The following is a 24,090-nucleotide window of genomic DNA, read 5'->3' as shown; positions in this document are numbered from 1 at the left end:
TTGGCTGCTCCTGAGCCTGCAGCCGGAGGAACGGTCTCCTGTGGAACGGCAGCTTTAGACAATTTTATTGGCTGATGAATCTGATCTTGTCTGGCCACCTTCCAGAAACACTGACTTGCCCGAGATGAGAGTGAGAGGAAGGTTGCTCTGCCTGGGGCTGTAAAGCAATTGTTTTGAGACCAGCGTAACACCCATGCCTTGCTGCACGGTAAGTATATAACGATAGGTCCATATACCCACATGTATATGCGTGAAGTGCTTTATAATATAATTGCTGACACAATTAAATGTGCAGCTCCTGTGGACTGTGTCTCGTTTGCTGCTTAATTATGTGAAAATGTACTTGGTAAATCGCTTGCTGTCACAAAATGCTCGATTAACTGTTGCAATGATCTAAGTTGAAAGACTGTATTTGTGTCCTACTCTGGTTATTTCCTGTGCTGCAACACATTGATTTAAGCTTTTTGGCATGAGAGAACAAGATGCAGCTGCAAGATGTTGATATTAAAATGTTTTCTTCAGTTTTATTATTTTGCTAGTGGAAACTCAAAATACCAGAGCTGCTTGCTAATATTTGCTCAAGTCTTCTAAAAATTGCTGATTAATCTTGCCCTTTCTTTTTTTAAGGGTAACTTCTGTGAAGTTTGATGCTATGGATCGTTTTGCAAGTTGTGCCTTGCAACAGAGCAAAAATAGGGCAGAGCTAAGGAAGGGAATGTTTTTAATGTAGCCCCCAAAGTGTGTGGAGCTCAAAGTGGCAGGATACTGCATTGCACCTACATCACTTGCAAACAGCTCTCCAGATGAACATTTCTGATGAGCCTCCAAAACTATTGCTACCTAAGGAATTGATGATTGACCAGCAGCACTGGAGCAGAATGAAGGAATGCAGCTTTTTAGACTGCAGCAGTCCTATAATATACAAAGATGCAGCTAATCCTGAAAGTACATCATACCTGCTGCTTCAGAAATGATACTAAATATTCTGAGTTTTACTCTAACAATCTGCAGAGCCCCTAATACTCAGAGTGGAGTTTGAAACTGTGTCTTTTTAATAGCTTTGGGAAACAACCTTTTATCACTGTATGTGTTCAAAATACGTCTCTCTAATGTTTCATCATTCTTTTTGTTAGAAGAGATGGTGCAGGAAGTGGGGCGACAGTGTTTTCTGCAAACAGATCCCTGCTAAACATAGTGCAGGGACAAAATAACTTCCCCAGGTCTAAGGCAAAGTATTAAATTAAAGCTGAGTAAAGCTATAAACAATCCTCGAAGATTTCCTGAGCTAGAACTTTCCATACTCTTGGGCTGTGTGTAGCACAACTGTGTTGATGGCAGTGATGCTTTTTTGCATTCTTCTTTCTGAGGGCCAATGGGGAACCTGAGCAGCTTCATGATTTGCCTTGACTGGAATAGCTTTGCAGTACCATGTTGGCCTTTGATGTTCCTTAAGGAGACAGAAGTAGATGGTATGGTGCTGGCTGTAGCCTCTTAAAATCACCTGCACCACAGCTGCCTTTCCAAGCAGTGTTGAAGTTATGTTTTGAGAACTCTGGGAAGAGGACGGTGTAGGAGGGCCAAGTTTTGCAGGTGGAGGAGAGACACGAACACTGACTTGCAGCTGTAGCTGTAAGGAAGAGTCTCCTCACTATGTTCAAGTGGGGGAGAGGGGAGGCCTTGGTGCAATTCCAGCTGTATTTCAGCTGCAGAAGGAAATAATTTATCGAACTGGCTCCTGCTTCAAATGGAATGGCAGTACATGAAGTTGTGTGGCTCTGTTATCACCCATGGTTACAAAAGTTAACTAGGACCTTATATCAATGAGAAATTATGCATAAAATATGGTTTAATATGACTTTGGTGCAATTGTGTCAGGTAGCATTGACCAACTTTGATGCTGTGTCTTCTAAACATTTGTTCAGTTGGCCCTGTAAATAGTCTAAACTATTTTTTTTTTGCTTGTTCCTGTGTTTCTACCCTGTTCCTGTTCCTATTCTTGCTGTCTGAGGCTTCTAAGGGAGCCATGGGAAGCTGACATTCATACTCATTAGATTTGAAACATCCCTTCTAGAAATCACAGGCACTGCCATTAAATGGAAGATGAGGGGGGAATGGCGAAAAGTGGAAAAAGGAGGCAACTAAAAATATCGTAAAGCTTGTGATCTTTTTTAATGATTATATTTGGCAATTCTGTAGAAATGGATCCAAGAGAAAACTATGATTCTCTGACTTTTAAAAAAGCATTTATCTGGAAATGTTTCAGTTTTCAACTAAGATCTGAGTGAAGAAAGTGGAAATACACTGATTTGTATTTTGACAGTTTAAAATAGCTTTTGTGCAATGCTTTTACAGTGTGTTCATTTAGAACGTGGACTTGCAAATTATGGGAATATTTTAAAGCACTTGGAATTCAGAATGACACGTAAACTGCAGTGACTTTATTTTTATCTTTGTTGGGTTTGTTGGCTAGTTTGCCTCTGAATTTGTATTTCTGTATATGTATATAAACATAATCCCATTAACATGTATAATAGTAGAAAGCTGGTAGGCAATGTGCTTACATATATATCAGCATATTACTGAGCCATAATATGAAATATTTACTATCAATATTCATGTATAAACCTGATGTGCTGTGGATTCATGCTACTAGTAATAAGGCAAGAAACTGTTTATGCTGTGTGATACCGATAGCCAGATCAACAGTGGGAATGAAAACTGGAATTGTTCTTCCATTTTAATTACAGCCTGACAAATGGTGCATTCATTTTTCATTGTTAATAAATGGCCCATATGGCATCCTTTGATCACATGCTCTACAGGTTCTGCAACAGTAAGGCACTTACTTTCTGGGAATACGGAACGTAACATTTGATCTGGTCTTTCTGATCAGAATATTCTCTTGAGCAAGAAAATGGAAACTACCAGGAGAAGGTACCTTAGGTAGCTCAGAGTTTTCCAGTCTGAAGGCTTGGTGCATGGTGCACCCACCTCAGAAGCAGAGCCAGCAGCTTCTTCACATTCCAAATCAAAGAACTGGAAGGGTTTTTCCCCACCAGCAAATTTCATTCTTTCACAGAATATGTGAGAATGGTTTTTCCATGGTGCACAGTCGAGATTCCAGGATGCCTGGCATGCAGGGACAGAAAAAACTAACCAGATAGGAGGACTTTATTTAGAAAGTAAAGCAAAGCAAACTTAGAATTTCTTTGTGTGTGAGAAATATGCATCACAAAAAACCTCACTAACCTCACACACACACACACACACACCTTGGAATAAAGGCAACCTATTTGCTTTTAGTCATGGTATTTATCGTACTTTTTAGAAACAAAACTGAAATCCGTAGCCAGGACACCAGCTGGAGGCATTCAGGAATATCTCCATGGAAATACCATCTTGGAAAGCAAAGCTTGCTGAAGTTTGCTCATTATTATCTGCAGAGCATTGCAGTCTGGGAGAAAACAGGAGCTAGGTGACAACTAGGCTCCTGTTTTCTGCACCCACATTCACAACAGATGGACGGGTGATAGGATCTCTTCAGAGCAGTTCATGCCCTCCCTTACAGTGTAACTCTTGCAGCCACTTTGATCTAGGTGGGCAGTCATTGTTTGGGACCTTTCTGGGGTGTTCCTACCAGAAAAGGACAATGATTATGCACAGCTCATACCTTTAATGTAAACTTAAATGTTTACAAAGCACGTGTGTATATACACTTCTATTTCCACAAACACAAGAGGTTTTCTCTCTCACAGTTTTCATGTGATCCTTCCAGGGGCAAGGAGATACAGGAAGAAAGCAGGAAGGAGAGGGGGAAAGCTTGTTGGTCTTGCTTTGGGAAAGTTTCATCAGTAAGACAGCAACCTGTGGCCACCCGTCACTGCTGCAACACTGTCAGCACACCCAGAGTAGTTTCAGCTTCTGCTCTGGCAGTAGCAAATGGCAAAACTGCACAGTCAACCATTACCACATATAAGCAAAGATTTGTGTCCCCTTAACCTTTTGCAAATGATGGGTACAATATGATAGCTTAAACGCCAAGGCAGATGGTGCATTTCTGTACCATGCATCATTTTGTATGCATGATGAAATGTGGCTGGCTAAGTGTGTCCAGATGGGCACTGCTCCTTTGAAGAAGAAACCAATAAAATGTGGCAATCTGTGGGAATCTAGGTTAAAATAGGCTCTCACATGGAGAGCTAGAACAAGGCAGAAGGTTGCAAAAGTTGTTCTCCACACAGGTAACTGAAGGGGGGGGAGAACATTTCGAGTTTGTGTAATCAGTTAATTTACTGTTTCATGGAACTCAAATATAAGACACTGTGAAAACAAGGAGTGATGTGAACTTTCAGCCAATACTCTGGTGCTAGTATATAAAATGTTTCCCCAACATAACTGATTTCTCTTGGTTTTTTAGGAAGGTTTTTTTGAGAAAAATGCTCTTCATGATGTTACAGGCGTGTCATTTTCAGGCTAGACTACAAAGGGATTATATACTTACTATTTTGGTTTCCCTTTAGAGAGTTCTGCAGTGTTTCATATATCCAGATGACCAGTACAGGTTTTATGTAATATGTAATTTGCCACATGGAATACATGCTGGTGACTACCTCTGTTCTTAGAGGAGATGGCAGCTAACAAAAACTATGTCTGACAGGCTGTTTCCTACTGTGGAATGATCTGTCATCTCCTCAGGTTCTTGTAAATTGCTGTAGCTCAAGATTAGGGTAAAATGTTTAAAGTTATCAAAAGCAGCTTTAAAGCCTCTGACTTTCTAACATTAAAAGTGGCTTAGGGGCTTATAAGTTGATTCCCATAATCGCCTTTGAAATGTTTTTCTAGTCCATCCTCCTTAAATGAATAGAAATGTCTTTATTTAATACAAGTAGAAAGGGCCTAACTTTGGCCACAAATAATTGCTGATCATGAACTTGCTGAAAGGTTATCTGAGAGGAGTAAAATCTGGAAGTGACTTGCTAAAATGATAAGATTGTCAGAGACAGTAATAGGTAAATACCTCAACCTTTGTAATATAAATGATTACACTTGAAACTAAGCATGGATGGACAATGCATTTGTCTCAGCATAAGAACAGTGAGCACTTACCCTGTGCAGAGCCGAGGGTTGGACTCAACAATTTTTGTGGGCCCCTTCCAACTCAGGATATTCTATGATTTTGTGGCTTAATTATTTTCCAGAATCCATGACACAGGAAACAGGAATTTCCTCAAGCATTCTATCACAGCAAATTAGGTTTTTATATTAAACATTCCTGCTTGGCCTGCAAACCAAACTTCATTCCTCTTGTCTTTGTTTAACATGGTGGACATCACAGTTTAATATAAAAAAAAGGAAATATTAAGTCAACTTCTTACCCCCCTTTTATCATGCAAGGCTCTGACTAGGTGAAAGGACAGAGATATGATACATGGAAACATGAGTGGTTTGTGTCCAGGTTTATGTCACATGTTGGCTCCAGTATGTGGGCAGCACACTTTCCATCAGAGTGTCACAGAAATGCTATGAAGACCCTATATGGGCAGTGACCTCTATGTGAAAACAGAGGTAACACACTTGACTCAGTCAAGTCTGTGATATATTTAGATACCCACTGCAGCAACTTGCACCAACACAAGCTCTGAGTTGCAGGTAATTCACGTGGCTGTGTCTCAGCAGTTAGTCCCTGCTTCATACTGCAGTTAAGTTGCACTGGCTTCCAGGTTATTGCATCTATATCTGGCATTTACATGGTCCCAGGAAAAGTCTTGTCTGTGTGAAGTTTCGATAAAAGATGGTTAGATTTCTGAAAAGTAAAATTAAAAGGGAAGTAACACTGAGTAATCTGGGAAATGTCTTTCTATCCAGGCTTTATTAGTGATCATTTCCTTCTGTGGTTATTTGCATACACTTACAGAGCCCAGCAGAGCTATTTTCCTTGCTCTGGTTTTGCCTCATATAGAGCTGTCATTCATGCTTGCCAGGGGTAAAACGGTGTGATGTAATCTAACTGTAGGCAAGGTGGCTTAATTAACACTAACAGTCTGTCTTTAATAGGTGGGTTTAGGATACGCTATTTTGTTTTGTAGTAACTTTCAGTTTTTCTTTTATATCTTTCCTCTACCACTATAGCAGTGGAAAAAGAGCTCATGCACTCCTTAGCTTTCATATGACCATGCAGCTCCACAGAGGAACAGGGAATGCTCTGTTCAAGAAAAGTTAGTGTATTTAAGGCAGGACTCAGCAAATTAACTGGGAGCCTTTTTTCTAAAGGCTGATTTATGCCAACAGGGAGATCCTCCTACAGTGTGGAGCAGCACTGTGCTGATCTCAACAGAGCTACTTTGTTTGGTGGGGATTAAAAATCTAGTCCCAAGTGTGTGTGATTCTCTTATGCTGTTGCAATTATCACCCCTGTGCCTGGGGAAGGTTGTTCCTCTGTCTCCTTCTCTCTTTATGGCCTAGCAACCCTACAACACAGTATTGGTTTTTGGAAGGTCATCCTTTCTCACGTGGCAGCTGTGTTTGTAGCTTGATGTTGCTACTTATGCAAGCTTAGAAGCCATGAGAGAGGTAGCAGAGAGCACAGCAGTACTGGCTTTGCCTTACTGCCTCCAGTGGGACCCCAGGACCTGGTTTGGCCAGCTCAGCCCATGCTGCCATTTCAGTGCTCACTCAGTTTGTCTACACATAGCAACAATGTGCTTTCCTCCCCGGAGCGAGGCACACTGAGTTGGTAGGAGTTACCCTGAGATGTGCTTCCCTACTGGCAGTGGCTCATTGTGCTATACTGAACTGGTTTGCTTCTTACATATGGCAGCAGGAAAAGCCTGTCCCCATGCTGTTGCTCCTGCTCAGTTTATAATCTTAAAAGACATGGTCTGCTTGACTAGCACTCCTTCTGTGTTTGTAGGTTAGACAGAACTCCCTGCGGGTCAGCTTTATGTCTTCAGCTGTAAATGTAGGTCAGCTGGCTGCTGTGCAGAATGCTCCTTTATCCTTAAAAGCGCAGATCCTCACACACAACTTCACAGTACATTGCGTTTGCTTGTCTTGTAAGAAAGCTCATTTTGCCAGCGTAGCCAGTGATGCAGCTGCTCCCGTGACATCAGCAGTCCTGCCAGCATGGGAGCAAAGTATTTTTTGGTCTAGGTGTAGCAGATGTTCAGCGAGAGCAATTTCTGCTGTTTCTACCGGTTTTCTTTAGTAATGAGGGATTGATTTCAGGCCTGTTAAAGGAATTAATTATCATAGGGTGTGATAGTTGGTGCCCATAAATTAATGCAAGTCCTTCGGTTCTTCTGTGCCCACTGTCTGTCTCTTCTGACGCTAAACCTAAGATTTGTTTATTCCAGCTTCCTAGAGAGTCCATCAGAGGTTTGGAGCCTAGGTGCAAAAGAGATTCTCCTGAGCCTGCAGGGAGCCGGTTGGGTTCAGTTACTCTGCTGTTTTCTTCATAGCACACATTTGGTTTACATATCCCTGCCTGCAGGCTCTAATCTTAGATGTGACACTTAATATGCTTTGAATTTTTTTAGCCCAGTTTCCTAGGAAGTTGAGGCTTATGCAATCCTTATGCAAAAGCAAAAGGCCCAAAAGGTTTCCCCAAAAAGACAGCAGAGACCAGCCAATGTGTTCATGAATTGGAAAATTTATGTTGCAATATGTTGCATACAGGAGAAGGTAGGTGGTGCAGAGCTTCTGCTGGTCATGGCTGTAGGGAGACTTCAGCTGCTTGTAAAACCATGGCAGGGCATGGACTGGGGCTCTTAATGACCTCCAGAGGTCCCTTCCAACCTCAACCATTCTGTGATTCTGTTGTCCATGAAGCATTAACCCTACAACAAAATTCAGCAGAGGGGTACAGCTCTCAAGGGCAAACAAGTTTATGACAAGTGTCTGCACTGAGAGGAAGGCTGTGGCATGCATGGGGCAGTTCCATGGCTTGATTGGCATGCATATACTTGAGTCATCAGGTGTTGACAATCCTCCAGAGCCACTGGTGGTTGGTGGATATAGAAAGGAGTAAGGAGGAGAGATACACAGAAATACAGGACCCATTAGGTGGTCTGTGGGGAGATAAGAATATGGTGCATCAATGCACAGGATGTTTCTAGACTTGATTACTTCTGCTGGCAGGACACCTTGTCTGCAGTATCTAGAGAGAAAGAGATGTGGATGTGGCTGTGGTAGTTAAGCAAAAAATGAGTGTGATCCCTTTTATATATCTCACATTTGTTTTCAAACAATGCAAATTTGTGGAGACGCCATCAGTGTGGCCAGCAAAACAAACACAGCCTGTTTGTAATATAGCAATCCCTCTATTCAAATATAAAATAGTTTGGCAAATATCTTAGGACAGAATTGTCATTTTAACAAGTGCAAACTTCTCAAAAAATGAAACTATATTTTCCCCATTACTGGAATTTCTTAAAAACTGACACTTGATATATTACAGTTTTATTGAAATTTATTTATTTGGCTACCATAAAGAGTAAAACAAATTCAGGAAAAACTAAGAAAAGCTGTTTGTTTTTTTATAAAATGAAATTACTTGCATTTTTTTGAGAAAATATCACTGTATGTATAGTAGATTATTGAAATTATATGACATGAAGTCAAATCCCATTAAAAATTGCTTGGTTCCATTGCTTCAAGAGCAGAACGTTACTTTATCCTGCTCATGAATCTTCTGTTCACTGCTCTTTTTTTTAACCTCTGCCTCCTCCTCCTCCTTGAGCACAAAAAAGAAATGCAAAACTCTACGTAGGAAACTGAAATATCAAAATTCAACTGCAAAAATTGCTTCTAAATTGATGCCAATTTAATAAGCCACTTGCAAGGCCACTTAAGTTAAAAGAAAAGAAACTCTAAAGGGTGTCCTTAAGATCAGCCTGACCCTTTAGTGCTGAGGCAAGCTGTTCTTCCTGGAGGACACCCTCAAAATAAGACCAATAGCTAAACCTTTGAAAAAAACAACCTCAGACTTAGATGCAGAGTTTTACCTGACACCATTTGGTGGGGTGCTGCCAAAGCCAGTTGAGTTCATCACCCAGCAGGTACCCAGCCCCATGGGCAGGTATCAGTGACATTCTTTGGTCACTTACAAGGACAAGTGTCACTTAAGCTTCATCCAACTGTAAGTGAATACATGGTGCTCACAGAGAAGTTAGTTACCATTTTTGTGCAGCAGAGAATCAGGCCCTTTGGAACTTCAACCAATTTTCTTTCACAAAGAAAATTTCTTTCACAAAGGAGAATAAAATAGGGTTTCATAACGGAAATGATGTAGCATTAAATATGGATTGTCCCTTGCCTCCCCATAAGAAACAAAGGACATTTTTTATTTGACAATATATGTAAAAGTCCTGGGTTTTTTTCCCCATTTTCTTAAACTTAAATAGCAAATCTGCAAGAGTAACTCCACGTGTCTTAGCAGTCATTTCTGTCTGGTAAAGGAAGCATTGCTGCCCAAGAAAATGACAGGAAAAGTCTGATCAAGAACCAATGCTGAGAATATATAACCAGTCTGGGAGTGTGACAGGCTGCCCAGGCTGCAGAGGAAGGCAGAGACAAGCCTGTCCAGCTTGGCCCTGAGTCCCCCATCAAAAATTACTGGCAGAGTACACTGCAGCTTTCTTCTTTGATGTTCCTTGTTCTGCCAGCCAGGGATTTGCTTATCCCTTGCCCCTCTATGGTGCAGGAGGATGTGGTTTGCCAAGCTCATCAGCTTCCTCTGGAAAAAGCATTTCTGTTCTGGCCATGGCTAGATGCAGATAAAGATTTATCTGAGTTGACAGAACTCCAGAACTGGAGACATATTTTTGTGTCTTCAGGGAGATTCCCATGTACTGACTGTGGCCCAGCATGTGTCAGCTGGACTACATCCCCAAAATCTCTGGGAGAGAGAAGGAAATAGTACCCCTCTGAAGAGAGGATGTTTGGTTTTGCTTGCACAAGGATCAGTCAGGTGCAACACAAGAGTTGTACAGTGTATGTTCAGATCCTTATGAGCAATGAGATGTCAGGGGGTTCTTTCATTGAAAGGGTCTGCAGAAAAATATTCCTCTAAAAATGCTTGGCCAGAAACACATCTGCTATTAAAGTCTACTAAATACATGTGAACAAGACTTCAAAAGGAGTTTTGATGGGACTAGGCAGATTCATAGCAGCAATCAGACTGTGACCTAACCAAATTTTCTCTTTTTTTGCTCCTCCAGTAACTACCTGAGATTGATTGGCTTTCGTTATAGGAATCTATTTGGGCAGCACTGGGGATGGGCAGGGAGCAGATGTTCAGTGAACAGCAGAATCAGGGAGGAAAAGGCTTTTTCCAGTGGCTGCTATAGCATCTTGAATGGTGATAGGGAAGGTACCTTAGCTTTTATTGTCACCACAAATACATATAAATGGCAGGAATCGGGAGGGGGAAGGATCTGCCTGCTTTGCTGTCAGTTGAGGGTCGAGCTGCTAGCAGCGAATGCTGACAGTGGCTGTTTTAAATCAGACTCTGTCAAGGTTTTGAAGGTGGAGGGAATGTGCTTTTAGAGCCAGGGCAGTGACCTGGAAGGAAGTAGCAAAAGCGCTGCTGACACTGGCAGCAGATGACATGTGGGTCAGAGACAGCACGAAACAGAAGATGGTTGTTGGGCCAGGGCTGTCTGGCTCAGCTGGAAGTGGGCACAGGAAGCAAACTATGTGTTTCTATATGTTTCTTATGGTATAAGAGGATGAAGATGTTCTCTTCAGGCATTTGTGCCAGCTGAGCTGAAGCACAGGGAGGCAAGGCAGGTGCAGCTGGTTTTTGGAGTCCTCTCACCAAAGACTACAGTTTGGGAGGGACTTGTCTGTTTTGCCTCCTGCCACTGTGCTGGGAGGAGTTCCTTTCCTAGGCCACCTGACTGCAGCCCATGGATATCGGCACCATGAGAGGATGCAGTTGTAGGGACACCCAAACTGCTTCCCTGAGGCTTTTTCTGGGTACCAGGAGCAGCACAACTGCCTTAGCTTCTCCCAGAATCTGGGCTAAGTTAGCCTGCCTTGCAACAAGACTGTGTTAGGTGGGGAGCAGTATCTGGAGGCTGTGCTGCTGGTTGCACTTGGTTTACTCTAGCTGTCTCTGCCCAGCTCTGCATCCTGCTGTAGGAACAGCACTACAGAGGCTCTGCTGTCTGGCAGTCAGCACTGGGGTTGGAAGATAAGCAGATAAAAATAATCTTTACATGAAAGAGGGTAATCAATCACTGAAACGACTTATCAGTGCTTGTTGGGGACCCTTTATCACTTACAGTTGCTAAATAAAGATGATGTATGTTTTTTTAAAATATAAAATTCATATGTGTGAGTCAGTTCAGTGATATTGTCTAAACAAGAAACCAGACTATGACCGATGATCTTTTCTGGCCTTATAAAAATGGCTCTATACAGAATTTATAGGGTTCTAATGAATACTAGAAGTACAGTATTAATTTTGTCTTTAAATATGTATACTGATATCTGGATCCTTCTTCTGACACACAAGTAGATTTAATAAGAAGTTGATTCTTCATAACTAGTGACCTTCATTTATTCTGGCATAAAACAGCTAATATTATTTCATAATATCCCTGTAGAATTAAGAATGGAAAGCTGAAGGGAAGTCTCAGAGTCCAGAACTGCTGAAAAACTGAGGACTCAATGTGAAAAAAATTCTGTCCTTAATATTAGCAGAGTTGAGCATGACCAAGAATAAATTGCAGTAAGATAAGGCATCAAATTTTGAGACTAGTCAAGTTGCCAAAATTCAGGAACACAATTTTGCATGGCCTTGGCTCTGCTGTATTTGCAGTCAAGGAAGTTTATGAACACCTTATTCACGATTAAATGTGTTGTCTTACTAGTAGCTGCCTCACATTGTATACCAAAGTAAAATACCTTTATCTGGAGCTCTGTAAATTAAATCAATGCTTTACATTAGACTTTTTTCCAGTGGTTGTGAATTCCTTGGAGATGCTTTGCTTTATTAACAAGAAGAGTGTGTGCTCTGCCAGAAGCTGAGAAGAAATAGGTTATGATTTCCGGAGGGTAGAATTTCAAAAGCCTTTGCAGCTGCTAAGGTACAGTTTAAACCTTTTCTGCTTGGGCCTTGCAAGTGCTGTGCTTGCCAGGTTGGCTTCTGGCCTAAGAATGTCAGATATCAGCTCTTGCACATGAATCTTTTGCCTTGTGGTTTCCTGATGTGTCAACAGAGGGAACACACCACTCTGTCCTCTGATATCGGTACCAGCAAAGGTCCAAATATGAAAATTCAGGTCTATTGTAAACTTTTTGCGAAAACTCTTATAAACTCACTGGACTGAATTTTCAAGTGCTATAAGCATGAATTATTCTACTTAAATGATTTCCAATTACTTCAGGATTTAAGCCAGGCATAGATAAAGCCAGCAGTGTAGTGAAGTAAATTGAGAGAAATGAAGTTCAGTTATTTTTAATTTGGGCAACAGAGCTCTTCTTTTCTATCAAACAAAATACAATCCTCTCTTTAGTTGTTTCTGGGCATGCCTAGAAGCACTAATATTTTTGTAGCTTGATTTTTAGCTTCTTTTCACCTCATATTCCCTCTGCTTAGAAGAAAAATGTACCCTTAGCCATGACTTTTAAACTTGCAACCCTCTTCTTTGGCCTCACACTGGAAATGTTTTTATTGGATAAAATTTACCAGTGTCATAGTTTACAAACTTCATTTTGGTAGACTACAATCTCAAGCCTGGCATGACAGTATGTGCTCCATGGCCCTGTGCAGAGCCTTTGGAGGGGATACAAGGACAGCTGGTTCCAATTCATAGTAATCCTGAGATTGCAACAAATATTGGCTACTCACAAAAGAGGGGATCCTACCGAGGAGGTTTTATTACTGATTGTTGTTGGTGTCTACCCAAGACTGAAGAGCTGGCTCTGAGGTAAGGTCCAAGAGTAGGTAGGATGGGAAGAGGGAAAAACCCTACCAAGAATCACTTTGGGCAGTCCTCATGTCTTCTGAGATTACTGTTTTAGAGACTGAATTTTGCTGTATCTGTAAGTCAACACTGGGGTAAGAATTAATTTTTTTATCTATTTTCTCAGTGTGTTACAGGAAAAGCCAGCTTCATCTCCTTTATATGATTGTTTCTAGGGTGGTAAAGAAGCCTTCGGCATAAGAAGGATGATTTTCCAATTAAATACAAAGTCAGGTCATACCCCCATCTGTTTCTCAGCTGTCTGTTGGTCTGTACAGCAAGGTGCCAGGCAGTGTTGTCCAGTGCCTTGCTAGTAAAAAAAGTCAATCAAACTAGTTTCTGTGTGCTCCCTTTCTGAGGAGCTGCTTTAAATGCCTTCACTTAAACAAGGTCTTCTTGTGGAAATTGAAATGTGATGAATCTCTGTATAAAAGCCTGGATATAACTGTATCTTCAAGTGTGGTTTGTTGTCGACTAAATTAAATTACTGGAGGAAGTCCAGCTCTCTTTCTGATAGTAATACCTTAAGGATCATCGATTTTACACTTGAATATAAGAAACACAACATTCTCAAAATGTTTGGCATTAACGGAAACATGCTGCCATTGAAGTCAATCACAAAATCTTCATTACAATGGAAAAAATATAAAATACCATGCCAGAAAAGCCTTCCAGGCAAATTTTTAACTCTACAGAGGTTATTTTACTTGTTAGACTAGCTAAGTAAGTTTTTGTCTAACTTTAGTTAGACTTCTGGTTGGTAGGAATCCCCCAATAGTCAGTGAGAGTGAGCATTTAGAGAGAACAAATCATTGTAGCCACTAGTGGTGCCCTTTTGAAAACAGGATTAACTACACTGTGAAGGTCTAGGTCTCTGTGTACTGACTGGGATTTTTACACTATTGATTACATGACTACAGTTACCTGTAGTTCACTCCAAATGTTTATTCTTTACCATGTATGCTCAGGTGCTTACGAAAAGGGTTCAACTTAGTCCATCTCTGTCAAAATGTATGTATGCATGTACAGTTGCAGCTCATACTAGAGGTGAAATTAATTTAAAAGAACTCAGATTACCCATTCTTTAAAAGCATTCATCTTGATCAGTTTGATCATGGCCAATTTTCTAGGCAACAAATGCAAATAATACTGTCATTTCTGTTTACCTTTCCCTCGCACATTGCCTTTGCTGTTCAGATATTTTTCCCTTCACTGGTTTTGTTTATTTGTTTTCTCCTCTGTATTCCCAGGAAGCTGTAAGCTCTTACAGTGCAGTGCTGGCTTAAAGCTTAGGGAAATCACATCTCAGATATGTTTGTCTCAAAGATCTGTGCTGTACTGTTGTTACTCTCCCTAGTGCTAGCAGGAGTCACACACCTCAGGTCTTGCATATTGTTTTGAAAATACTGGAGCAGATTTAGTCTTTTAAGACATATTGTTCTTCCTTAATTTCTTGGATAACTTCTATCTCTGAAAATTGTGCTAATTTCTGTGCATTTAAACATTTGCTGTGGAGAGCAGCAGAAAGAAGCAATTTCCTGTAGTTATTTTGTCATTTCCATTCTAGTCAGGGCTATAAGTGGGTCAATCTCGATCAGCAAAAAAAGCCAACTGACAATCAGCAAAACACTTTGAAAATTTGTGTTGATGTTGCAAATAATTCAGATAAGAGAAAAAAAAAGTTTTATTACAATATACCCCAAATCTTCTTGACCAGTATATCCTTTCTTATCAGGCATTATTGACTTTAAGTTACTTATAGACCTGAGTAACTTTCTCTAGTCAGAGACACGGTTTTTAATCTTCTTTTGTTTTTTTACTCATCTGCTCTGCATGGAAAACCCATTATGCTTTGTTGAAAGCTAAGGCTATATCTGCATGATACAGCATTGGGATGTGTAAAGTTAGGAAGATTGTTCTGCACAGGGTACCCTGAGTGCCAGAGGAGTCATATAGCCATGGAGAATGATTCCAGTGTGTCCTGTTTTCCAGCTGGGCTGGCAGAAAAGCTGGCATATGTTGTACTGCAAGACAACCATCTTCTGGCTAAAACACAGCTCCGTTCCTCAGTACTGCTGTAGCCCTGGTGAAATGGTCAACATGACTCGGAAAGGCTCAAGCTTTGTACTGGAATGACTTCCACAAACAGGAAGCCAATGCTCAAAGATGCACACTGATGCCCACACACCCGTTGCTAATTTGGGCACAGTAAACATCATCCTGACACATCTACTGTCTTTCCCTGCCACTCTTTCTGAAGGATGAGGACTGCAGTGCAGGTTTTATGGATGGTGTTTCTAACAGGCGAATCAAATGCTTCAAGCCTGCAGAAAAACTGCTCACATGCCTTTCTCAGTACTAAAATTTCTACATAGTCCTGACTGAAAAAAAAAATTACATCAAGGTATAGTTCTGGAAATATATCTAGAGGAAGGCTCCAAGGGGAAGAGTCTATTAAGTTATTTTTATTCTTGTAATTAGATACCTGAGGAGGGAAGAAAATCTCTCTGCAGGAGAGTAAAGTGCTTACCAGTTAATGAAATGGAATCGATATCAAGAATGTTAAGTGACTACATTGTGTTCTCCATTAATTTGCTTTGCACTCATTTATCTTGAAACTCTTAAAAGAGCTGGCGGTTGAAAAGACATATCTCTTGAAAGCATAGGGATTTATTCTTGAAAAGTGTCTATTGTTAACAGTCTCATGTGACAATCAGCTAATTGTATCGTTGGTAGCACTGGGGTCTCATTTATTTTTTTTTTTTTGTAATTCCAAGGTTTAGTTACTTTAGCTTCTATTTGTACTAGTCAATCTCTTTGGAGCTGGAATAATATTGCCTCTCTAAAAAGCTCTTTCAGGGAGAAAAGGGCTATAGGGAAAATGAGAGTGCTCTGTATTCTGGAGAGACATTTATCTCAGTCCTAAGGCTGGCACAGAGCTTACAAATCTCCTAAAGCCTCCCTTTAAGCCTTCCCAGCAGGGTCCTGACTCTGAATGCTTCCAGGTGTGGGCTCCTTGTACAGGGCTGTGTTTTACTGCATAAGGCATTTCTAGAAGATGTGCCTAAAAGAGGAATCAGAAGAATTGACGTACAAAAGTAGCACCTTCCCCATTTGTTGTGTTTTTTAATCTCACCCCCAAAATCTTCCGGAAGTCAGGTGGGATATCTCACAGAATCACAGAATATGCTGAGTTAGAAGGGACCTACAAGAATCATCGAGTCCAACTCTTAGCCCTACACTGGACCATCCCCAAGAATCACACCATGTGCCTGAAAGTATCATTCAGATGCTTCTTGAACTCTGTCAGTCTTGGTGCAGTGACCATTTCCCTGGGGAGCCTGTTCCAGTGCCCAACCACCCTCTGGGTTTCTAATATCCAACCTAAACCTCCCCTGACACAACTTCAGGTCATGGCCTCGGGTCCTGTCACTGGTTCACAGAGAAGAGATCAGTGTCTTCCCCTCCTCTTCCCCTCACAAGGAAGTTGTAACTGCAATGAGGTCTCCCCTCAGTCTCCACTTCTCCAGGCTGAACAGACCAAGTGACCTCAGCTACTTCCCACACAGCTTCCCCTCAAGGCCCCTCACCATCTTTGTTGCCCTCCTTTGGAAGCTAATTAATAGCTTAATATCTTTCTTATATTGCAGTGCCAAAAAACTGCACACAATATTCAAGGTGAGGCCGCACAATGCAGAGGAGAGCAGGACAATCCCCTCCCTTGACTGGTGGCGATGCTTTGCCTGATGCTTTGCCTGATGCCCCCAGGACACGGTTGGCCCTCCTGACTGCCAGGGCACTGCTGACTCATATTCAACTTGCTGTTGACCAGGACCTGCAGGTCCCTTTCCCGGCACTGCTCTCCAGCATCTCATTCCCCAGTCTGTGCATACATCCAGGGTTGCCTCATCCCAGGTGCAGAATCTGGCTCTTCACCTTGTTGAACTTCATATGGTCAGTGACTGCCCAGTCCCCTAACTTGTTGAGGTCCCTCTGCAGGGCCTCACTGCTTTTGAGAGAGTCAACAGGTCCTCCCAGTTTTGTGACATGTGCAAACTTGCTTAGTATCCCTTCCAGTCCTGTGTCCAAGTCACTCATGAAGTTGTTGAAGAGCGCAGGGCCTAAGATGGAGCCTTGTGGAACCCCACTAGTGACAGGTCGCCAGTCTGATGTTACCCCATTCACTATTACCCTCTGTGCTCGACCCCTGAGCCAATTGCTCACCCACCACACGATGTGTTTATCCAGCTGTGCGCAGGACATTTTGTCCAGAAGGATCCTGTGAGAGACAGTATCAAAAGCTTTACTGAAATCCAAAAAAATTATATCAACTGGCTTCCCTTGATCAGTCAGGTGGGTTACCTTGTCATAAAACAAAATCAGGTTGGATATGCAGGACTTTCCTCTCATGAAGCAGTGCTGGCTATGACCAATGACTCCATTATCTTGCAGGTGTTTTTCAATACCTCCCAGAATAATCTTCTCCATAATTTTACAAGGCACTGAAATGAGACTGACAGGCCAGCTTCCATGGTCCTCCTTCTTGCCCTTCTTGAAAATCGGGACAACATTCACCATCTTCCAGTCAGCTCTGGGGTTGTGGGATGACATCAGCCAGCTCTTTGAGGATTCCTGGATGAACCCCATCAGGCCCCACAGATTTGTAGGGATTCAGCTTGAGCAGCAGATCCCACACAGTTTCAGGGTAGACTGGGAGTTGATCATTCTCACAGTCAAGATCCTCCAGCTCAGGGCGCTGAGACCCAGAGAGACAGCCAAAATCTCTATAAAGATGGCTTAAAGTAAGCTATGATTGTGACCATGGCAAGCTAATGCCCAAGAGAAATGTCTAGTAAAATAAGAAAGGCACACATTTTACAGGTAAAAGGCAGCATCTTAAACAGAAAGCATTGTTCTCTTTTATATCTAGCACCTGAGCAGCCCCAACACTGACTGTATATTGGACCCAGCCCTCAGCTGGGAGCCAAGGGAATTTTCTTTTCTTTCTCTTCCACCCTGCTAAGTGAGTACTGAGCTCTGGGTGAGCAATAGCCCCCAGACTGACTTCCTAGTAAAGACTGGTGCACTGCAGGCTTCATAGAGGAAAGCTTTATCCAGACTTTGTGCTAGGCATTTCTGGAGTGTTTCTGGTGGCTTGTCTCCTATGTCTTTTTATTCTGTTTCTCTGCAGAGCTTTACTAGACTCTACAGGATCCAAAAAAGGATTTGCTTTTTCCCCCCCCTCTTGGGATAAGGAGACAGGCCAGCAGTCTGCAGGCAGTTTTCCTTAACACTTATTGAAACCTTTCAGCTTCAACAGCTGCACATATGCCGGTATTGAACCAGAAGTGCCAAACTAGTTTTTTACAGGTGCATAAATTAAATGCCTGAGGGTTTGCACATGTGCCCAATTTATTGCAGCTGGCACTGTAACATATTAGCTTGAGCCATAGGCCCTTGTCCCATGCAAGACAGTGAGGTAAAATAAATCAGTGCAAAGCACTGATGCTCCTAAGATGGATTCATTCCAGCTAGCTGGAGATCAAGTAGTGCTAAAGCAGACTTCATGTACTGCAGGGCAGTACCAGCCTGTCCAAGACCTGAATATGTAAGTACTGAGCGAATATTTCAAAGATTTTACTATTTGAAGGGTTATAGCTCCTGGGAAGAGGCATTTGTACTCTTCTGAAGTCCCAGTACAATGTCATACCTTTAATAATTTTTCTTCCCTAGAATGAAGGGTGTGACAGAAATCAGGGATATTTTCCCATTTCAGTGGTGTTTTGGAGTGGTTTAGTTATGCACTATCAGTGGTAGCCCATTCACCAAGACGGTTGCATGCACTGAGTTTCATCAAGATTTAATGACAAATGCCATGGGCTAATCACTATCTTGTTTCTGCTAATTGCTAACAATTATGTTTTCCACCATTACCCACTTGTGCACACCACCCAGACTCCCAGAGGTGTGTACATCCCACTTGCCCACCCAAGGTGGCTTCCCCCACCTGTGGCACCTCCTCACTTCTTTTCATCTCACAAGGCTGATTTCCTTCCATGCCCCTACTCCTGCACTTTGGTCCTAGGCCCTCCTGTGGGTGCCTGTGCAAGGTGGAGGCAGCAGTGGGAAATAGGGGCTTGCTGCTCTGGGAGGTGTTGCCTGGGTGTTTGTGCTGGGCTGATTAACACAAAGCAGCTCCATGGTGTCTAGTGCAGACAGAGAACAGAAAGGAGGCAATTCCCAGAGCACAGTTTGACCCAGGAGATGTGGAAGTGTGTGCAAGGGAATTTGAAGAGACTGTGGTCAACATGGGTCATCAGCCAGATGAGTGAGGCTGGCATTGCTTTTAAAATAATTTAGTCCTGAGGTGCTTACATTAGCATTCCTTTCTTCCTTTCTCCCTGAATGGTGTCAAAAGAAAGGAGACTTTTATTTAGCTTTAAAAAAAGGGATAGATCCTGAATATGGGAAAGGTTTTGGTGTGGAGGTCTTTTTTTTCCCTGTAGAAAATTCAAAGAGGATTTTCTGTGTTGGAAAATTGCAAATCATTGACTGAAGAATGACAAAGGGAAAACAAGGTGAAGATACATAACACTGGGTTGCCAAGAAACTTTCTGGCTTGCTGATTCTTTAAGTATCCCATTAGAAAGTAGCTCTGAAACAAGCTGTGGTTCTTTTTATGTTCTTGACTTACAGGGCAATTTAAACTATTCTGCAATCCATGATGTTGGTATGAATTAATGTGTTAGGTTTTTGTCCTAGAGAGAACTAGTGAAATTGTCTTTCTCTTTTATTTTTTAATGTGGATGTCTTAGAAGATTCTCCAGTTCTTGTAAGTTCCAGAAGTTTGTGTGCTACTCTTCACTGAAATGAGGAATGTTAAGGCATAACCCACCTCAGAATGTGGTGCTCTCTAATCTCAGCTTCACTTCAATGAGAGTGAAACACATGTTGAACCACTTTGCTAAATTGCAGTATTTATTATTTAGACCTGCAACATCAGTTCTGATGTTTTACAGTAGTAAGAGTCTCAGAATATCTGGGCCTGAATAACTCGTATCAATTACTGGTTGCTTTGTTTATTTGTGGAATCAGTTCGTGTAATTCATTGAGTATCTTTAAATGTTATGCACAAAGTTTGCTGCATTGTAGCTTTTGTCCTAAGAATTAGGGCTGTATTTTGGGCTCTGACTCCTGTGGAATCATTGTCAGCTGATGGGAAACAGAGTAGGAAAAAGCTGAAAAGACAAATTCTCTTTGTCATAACATAGCAAAGTGTAATTTCTTGGTAAAAGATAACACCATTTGTTCTAGCAGCTCATCGGCAGTAGCAATTTACCTTCTGCCCTAGAATATCTGATTTTGACCTCTTAGATCTATTTTATACTATTGTAGCTTTAAGATCCTTAAGAGCATTTTGATTTAGGCACAGATGCAGCAATGTGATTAAATACAGATTGATTTTAATCAGGATGAAACCTCTACTTAAAGCTAATTATGTACCTAAATATGCTGCTGGAGATGAGTTTTCTACTGATTTATGCAAGCAGAAAATTAAGTCCAAAAATACATATGAAATAAGACAGGTATCTATTTCTTTTGAGATACCATATCCTATCTCCTCCTCTTTTTCCCATATCTCTGTACTAAAAGGTTGTCTTTTTTTGGATTTTCAAAGACTTGATAATGGTGTTTTCTGCAGCTATGCTGATGTCCCCAGATTTATGCCAATAAATCTAATCCATATGCTTTCCATCTTTCCTTAGCAGTCTCATTAGACCTACAGTAGCTGTTAAAGCAGTTTTGCTGCTAAAACTTCTCCTAAGCTTTTTTTTTTCCTCTTTTCTGGAAAGACTGATGTCTCCAGAGACTATTAAGCTTTAAATCTTTGGGTTCCTTCAGCCTCATAATTAATGGTGATGGGGCACTTGCTGCTGTCACAGAGCATCTGCAGGATGTACCAGTCCTGCCTGAGCTCAGTGAACTCTCTGCTCACTCCTTTGTGAGCACAGCCACCTCCTCTACTTCAAAGATGTGGATTAACAAGGGCAGGCCAAAGCTTCTGGGCTTTCACAGCACACTCTAGTATTGGAACACTTTACCTGTTTTCTGCTGCTCTGGTGTTTTCCAAAGCTCAGGGCCTGACCCAGTGTGGGCAGTCTGGGACATCTGCTTAGGCGTGGCTAACTGGTACCATCTAAAATTAGATGGTACTTCCAGCCTGTTCCTGCCTAACATCCTTGTTCCTAGGATCCCCACCCTGTGGTCACCACTGCTGTTAGAAGGAAGAGGCCCTCTTGCTGGCACTTGCAGTAGAGCACCTGAACAAAGCTCAGGGAACAGTTTTTCTGTTCATTTCCAGGCATAGTGCTTTGCTGAGGATTTATCTGACTTTTTTGACTCCAAGTTAGGAAATAGCATCTTACTGTTATTACAAAAGACAGGAAGTCTTTCCCCATACCAGGTCGACTTACAGTCCCTCACAATCTACAATTAGGGAGAAAACAAAAATAACCTGTGTCTAGAAGTCTAGTCACTGAATTGTTGTAGTCAAGACAATTCGTCTACCCCTTATCTTGAAGTCTATTGAAAACACACTGCTTTTCCTGATGAGCTAAGATAGTCAATGGCAAATAATAACCCAAAAAGCATAAATCCATAATAGGCACTCTGGCATACTGCTTGATACGTCATGGTGGGTGTGGTTATAATTCTATCCTAAGTCCTGGTGCTTTGTTGCCATGCCCTTGAGCTACTCCTTAATATTTGTGGAAAGAGGGCCTAAAACATGAACATACCTAAAATATGAGCACACCAGAACATGTGTTGATAGCCAAGTGATGTGCACCAGTGGTACACAGTTCACTGAGCCCTGAGTGAGTGTGGGCAGCTCAGTTTGGCTTTGTCTGATCCCAATTTTTGCTTTCCCAAGGCTGACACGTCCCTGAAAGTGGGGCAGAGAGGTATGTTGCACCCTGGGCAGCCTGTGCAATGTGCACAGGAGAGAGGCTGCAACCTCTTTAGCACAGTTACACTTGAGGACAGAAGCATGTTTCCTTCCTGCACAGGTATGCCAGACAGCAGACAGGGGATCCCTTCTAAGTCATATGCAAAAAGAAGGCATAACCTGGTTTTGAGGGTGGAGACACCAAAGTGCAGGACAGGAGGCTCTGAAGTTGAAGTGTGGTGGGCTGGTAGGGTGTCCCCTGGCCCTTTCTCTGGAGCACTGATCCATAGCTGTGCAGCTCCTGGTGAACCAGCTTCCAGGGGTAGGAAGCAGGATGCAGACTATGGCAAAGGTTGCTAGTAAGAGAGCTGTAAAAAGAAAATGTGCAGAGTCCTTGAGGACAGTAGAGAGCAATTTTTAAAGAGGTCAAATGTGAGTCATAATGTTTTGCCTTGGAAACCTTCTATTCTCAGGAGCTGCTTTCATTCTGTGTCTTTGGAGAAACAACCCAGCATGCTGGGGCCTCAGTTTGGGTCAGGCTGTCTCAGTATCATGAGTGAAGAGTAATCATAAGATCCTGTCTCTTTAAAGTAGAACAGCCAGAAAATATTCTTGCTGAGCATTCTTGTTATCACAGAGGTTTACAATTTGTGGTATTTGTCTTTTAACCCTGAAAAAATGAGTGACAGCAAACTGTGTTCAGATGTGAGGGGAAGCTCTAATACGCTGAAAGAACCCAATACTCAGAAAAAGCTCTCTGTGCATTCCAATATATAAATTTATCTAAGTAAAAAAAGTCCAGGCTTATGCCCAGAATATGTATTTGGGAGTGTATAGGAGGGCGATAATACTCTAGTTTGAAAGGGAAGTAGGGAAGTTTTGAGGGGCAATGTTTTCTCCAGCATCCAAACCAAGAGCCACAGCAAGAGGACAATTCCCAGATCTGGTCCTATCTGTTTAGCAAGAACTCACATGCTTAGGACTCAAACATTAATTGATGCTGACTGACACATTTATTTATGCAGTGGTGAAAACAGACATACAACTTTACCCTTTGGGACTAGACATTTGTCTAGGAAGCACATGGAGATGTGGACTCCTCTGCTCCAGAGCCACAGGGTGAGAAGAGAAATGCAGAGAATATTTTCAACTTCGTGGCAATGTACTTAGCAGCTCAACATTGAGGCAAAGAAGTCAGCCTTTGGCTGCTGCAGAGAAGAAATTAACGGATCCGATAGCACAGCAATTCTTTGGTCCTCTTTTCTTTTTAAGCTATGCATGATTCATGGGTTACATTAGTATCCCTGCAATGGGAAGGACATGGATCATTAATGCACCAGTCCAGAGGAAACTTTGAGCGAATTCTTTATGCTTTCATTACGAATCACATTGTTTACCTTGCACACTGCCAACCTTGCCTGTAGCTCTTGTCTGTGCAGCACTCCCCATTTACAATAAGTAAATTCTTCAGGCTCCAATGTCACGTTAGATACACCTCCTCTGCAAGGAAACCCTACCTCTTCAGGAAAATGTGCACTGATTAAAGCTGTCAGCACCCAGAAAGAGTTATACAGAGGAGCTTAACTTGGCACGTTGGAGCAGGTCACACTAATGTAATTGCTAGTGCTGACCCTCTGCCTTTGGGCGTGGAGCACAATGTCTATGTCACCACTGCAGTACTGGAGAGGATGCCCTTCTCCTGGCTTACCTTTTGTTCAGTTCAGACAAAAGTGTGTTGTGTGTCAAACTTGAAGAGCATCTCAGACTTTAAACCATTTTTCTCACTTGCTGTGTGTTCTCTTTGCAAAACAGTAGCTGCACAAGACACAAAGAACTGTTGCTCAAGATGCCTGATTTGATAGTAAGAAGTTATAGATTAATAAATAGGTCAGGGACAGGCAGGATAAAAATACCAAAAAGTACCAGATGGATATTGGCGGAGCACAGTGTGATCAAGGGTACATTTATTTGTGACAGACTATGCACACAGGAAAATCAGATGTTTCTACTTGTCTGAGTGGCAGAAAATTTGTACAGTATTACTGAAGTCTGGGGTTGTACATGCACAAGTCCTGAAGATCAGACCTCTTTGCTAAGTGTGCTCTCTTTCTCGGCTAAGCTCCAACCTATTTAGTAAGTTGATACCCCACTAGCAAAGCCTGCCCGTCTTCC

The 24,090-nt window shown here is 41.9% G+C and overlaps 1 protein-coding gene across 1 annotated transcript in view; it reads left to right on the top strand.

Moving 5' to 3' along the window:
* The first annotated feature begins 178 nt into the window (after window positions 1–178).
* The window catches only part of OSBPL5 (oxysterol binding protein like 5), a 177,857-nt gene continuing 153,945 nt past the window's right edge, over window positions 179–24,090 (top strand). Inside the window, exon 1 of the mRNA XM_027737253.2 lies at window positions 179–208. Within this exon, the coding sequence (XP_027593054.1) occupies window positions 194–208 (15 nt within the window). The 5' untranslated portion in view covers window positions 179–193. The remainder of the gene's footprint in view (window positions 209–24,090) is intronic.

Source organism: Pipra filicauda, unplaced genomic scaffold (genome assembly GCF_003945595.2).
Source record: "Pipra filicauda isolate LSUMZ 115617 unplaced genomic scaffold, ASM394559v2 scaffold26_size5592650_pilon, whole genome shotgun sequence".
Lineage (NCBI taxonomy): Eukaryota > Metazoa > Chordata > Aves > Passeriformes > Pipridae > Pipra > Pipra filicauda.
The sequence above is the reverse complement of the archived record's forward strand: the minus strand, read 5'-3'. Positions and strand labels throughout refer to the sequence as shown.